The following is a 2,001-nucleotide window of genomic DNA, read 5'->3' on the forward strand; positions in this document are numbered from 1 at the left end:
AAATTTAGGCTCAGAGAAATTAGATAATTTACCAAGGTCACACCAATGCCAGCTGGCATTCTAGCCAAAGTTTAAATAAAGTATAAATTGTTGTCTTACCCTTTCAAACAACCATGCTGTCAATACACCTTGAATGAATGTATATTTTGGTTTTTGCATAATATAAGTCTTCTAGCTGAAAAAAAAACAGTGTATTCAGAGTTCAAATACTGACCCATTGCTTGGCAGATAGTACACACTATAAATGTTTGTTGATAAGTATTTGTACAGGAGTACCCTATGATTCCTTCTGGATTAGGAAGATTATCCAGGCTTTTAAAATTGTTTTATAACTTTTATATAATTGCATTAAGTTGTTTTTTCACTGATTCATATTCCAATTAAGTTTTGTGTTCACTGATTCATATTCCAAATTTAAATTTTAAAAAATTATCGGATCATCTGGATTATTCCTGTATGTTGTCCATAGATTAATTTTTAAAGAAAAATTTCTCTTAAAATACAGCAAGTTGGAGAGAGATCCAGAGAATTATATAACGATTTCAACTGCCATTGGAAGAAAACAAGAGAAAAAGTGGGGAAAATTCTGCTCTCAACAGGATGTTTCTGAATAACCAGACACAGGCGACTGAGTTCATCCTTCAAAGTTTCTCAGATAGCATTCAACTAAGGATCTTGCTCTTCGGCACTTTTTTTTCCTTATACACAGTTGCCCTCACTGGAAACATCTTGATCATTGTGCTGGTCATTTGGAGCTCTATTCTTCACACACCTATGTATTTTTTCCTGGTCAACTTGTCTATGTTAGACATCATGTGCACAACCTCTGTTCTTCCCAAGGTGTTGGAAAACCTGGTTTCAGAAAATAAGACCATCTCCTATGGTGGATGCATGGCCCAAGTGTACTTTCTCCCATGGTCTGTATCTGGTGAGCTCCTGCTCTTCACAGCCATGGCTTATGACAGATATGCAGCCATCTGCCAACCCTTGCACTACAGCACCATGATGAGCAAGAAGATTTGTGTCCTTCTGGCAGCTGCAGTATGGAGCATCTGTGGACTTAACACAACCATCAATACTGGACTTATGATTCAATTATCTTTCTGTGGGACCAACATCATTGATCAATTCTTCTGTGAAATCCCCCCTTTGTTGCTTCTCTCTTGCACCTCAACATATGTGAATGATATCATGACAGTCCTTGCTGATGTCTTATTCTCAGGTCTGAATTTTCTGCTGATCGTTGTGTCTTACTGCTTCATCATATCAAGCATCATGAGAATTCGGACCAGAGAGGGCAAGAAAAGGGCATTCTCTACCTGCTCCTCCCACCTGATTGTGGTCACCATGTATTACTGCACTGTGTTTTATGCCTATGTAAGTCCCATCTCTAACTATTCTCCCCAAAGTGGGAAGTTGGTGGCTGTGTTGTACACATCAGTTAGCCCCACCTTAAACCCTCTCATCTACACTTTGAGAAACAAGGATGTCAGGTAAGCCCTCAGAAAAGTGCCTCTATTTAGTAAGCGAAGGTTTAGAAATGTATAGGTTTCTGGAATGGATTGATTTGGACAAGTGTATTCTTGTATTTTTGATAGAAAGTCCCAAGATTTTAACCTTTCTAATACTATAATGATGTTTCTTACTGTATAATCTCAGGTTCTAGAGTATAAATGATAAGTTATTCTTGTATTCATAGATGTGCAGTTTACAGAACTCCCTAACCAATTATGAGTGGCAATGGAGATGTAATGTGTCTGCAATGGAATTTAGTAATCTGGTAGGCCAGAATCAGATCATGGATGTTCTCTCTTCCTTTTGCTTTTTCAGAAATGGTAAAGTATGAGAGAGAGAGAGACAGATGGACAGAGAGACAGACAGACAGCTGTATTGGTAACCAAAAATGGGCTCCTTAGCACTTAGTCAACAAGTACCCTTGAATAGTTTGGCTTTTTCCCCTGAACTGAATGCTGTTTGTATGTTGGATTGGAGTAAGCTTGT

At 38.1% G+C, this 2,001-nt stretch overlaps 1 protein-coding gene across 1 annotated transcript; it reads left to right on the forward strand.

Annotated features, from left to right (window-relative positions):
* The first annotated feature begins 600 nt into the window (after positions 1–600).
* LOC118829014 (olfactory receptor 13A1-like) lies at positions 601–1,497 on the forward strand. The gene has a single exon (XM_036735939.1). It carries the CDS (start codon positions 601–603, stop codon positions 1,495–1,497), a length of 897 nt encoding a protein of 298 aa, XP_036591834.1.
* The last annotated feature ends 504 nt before the right edge of the window (positions 1,498–2,001 follow it).

This window comes from Trichosurus vulpecula, chromosome 8 (genome assembly GCF_011100635.1).
Source record: "Trichosurus vulpecula isolate mTriVul1 chromosome 8, mTriVul1.pri, whole genome shotgun sequence".
Classification (NCBI taxonomy): domain Eukaryota; kingdom Metazoa; phylum Chordata; class Mammalia; order Diprotodontia; family Phalangeridae; genus Trichosurus; species Trichosurus vulpecula.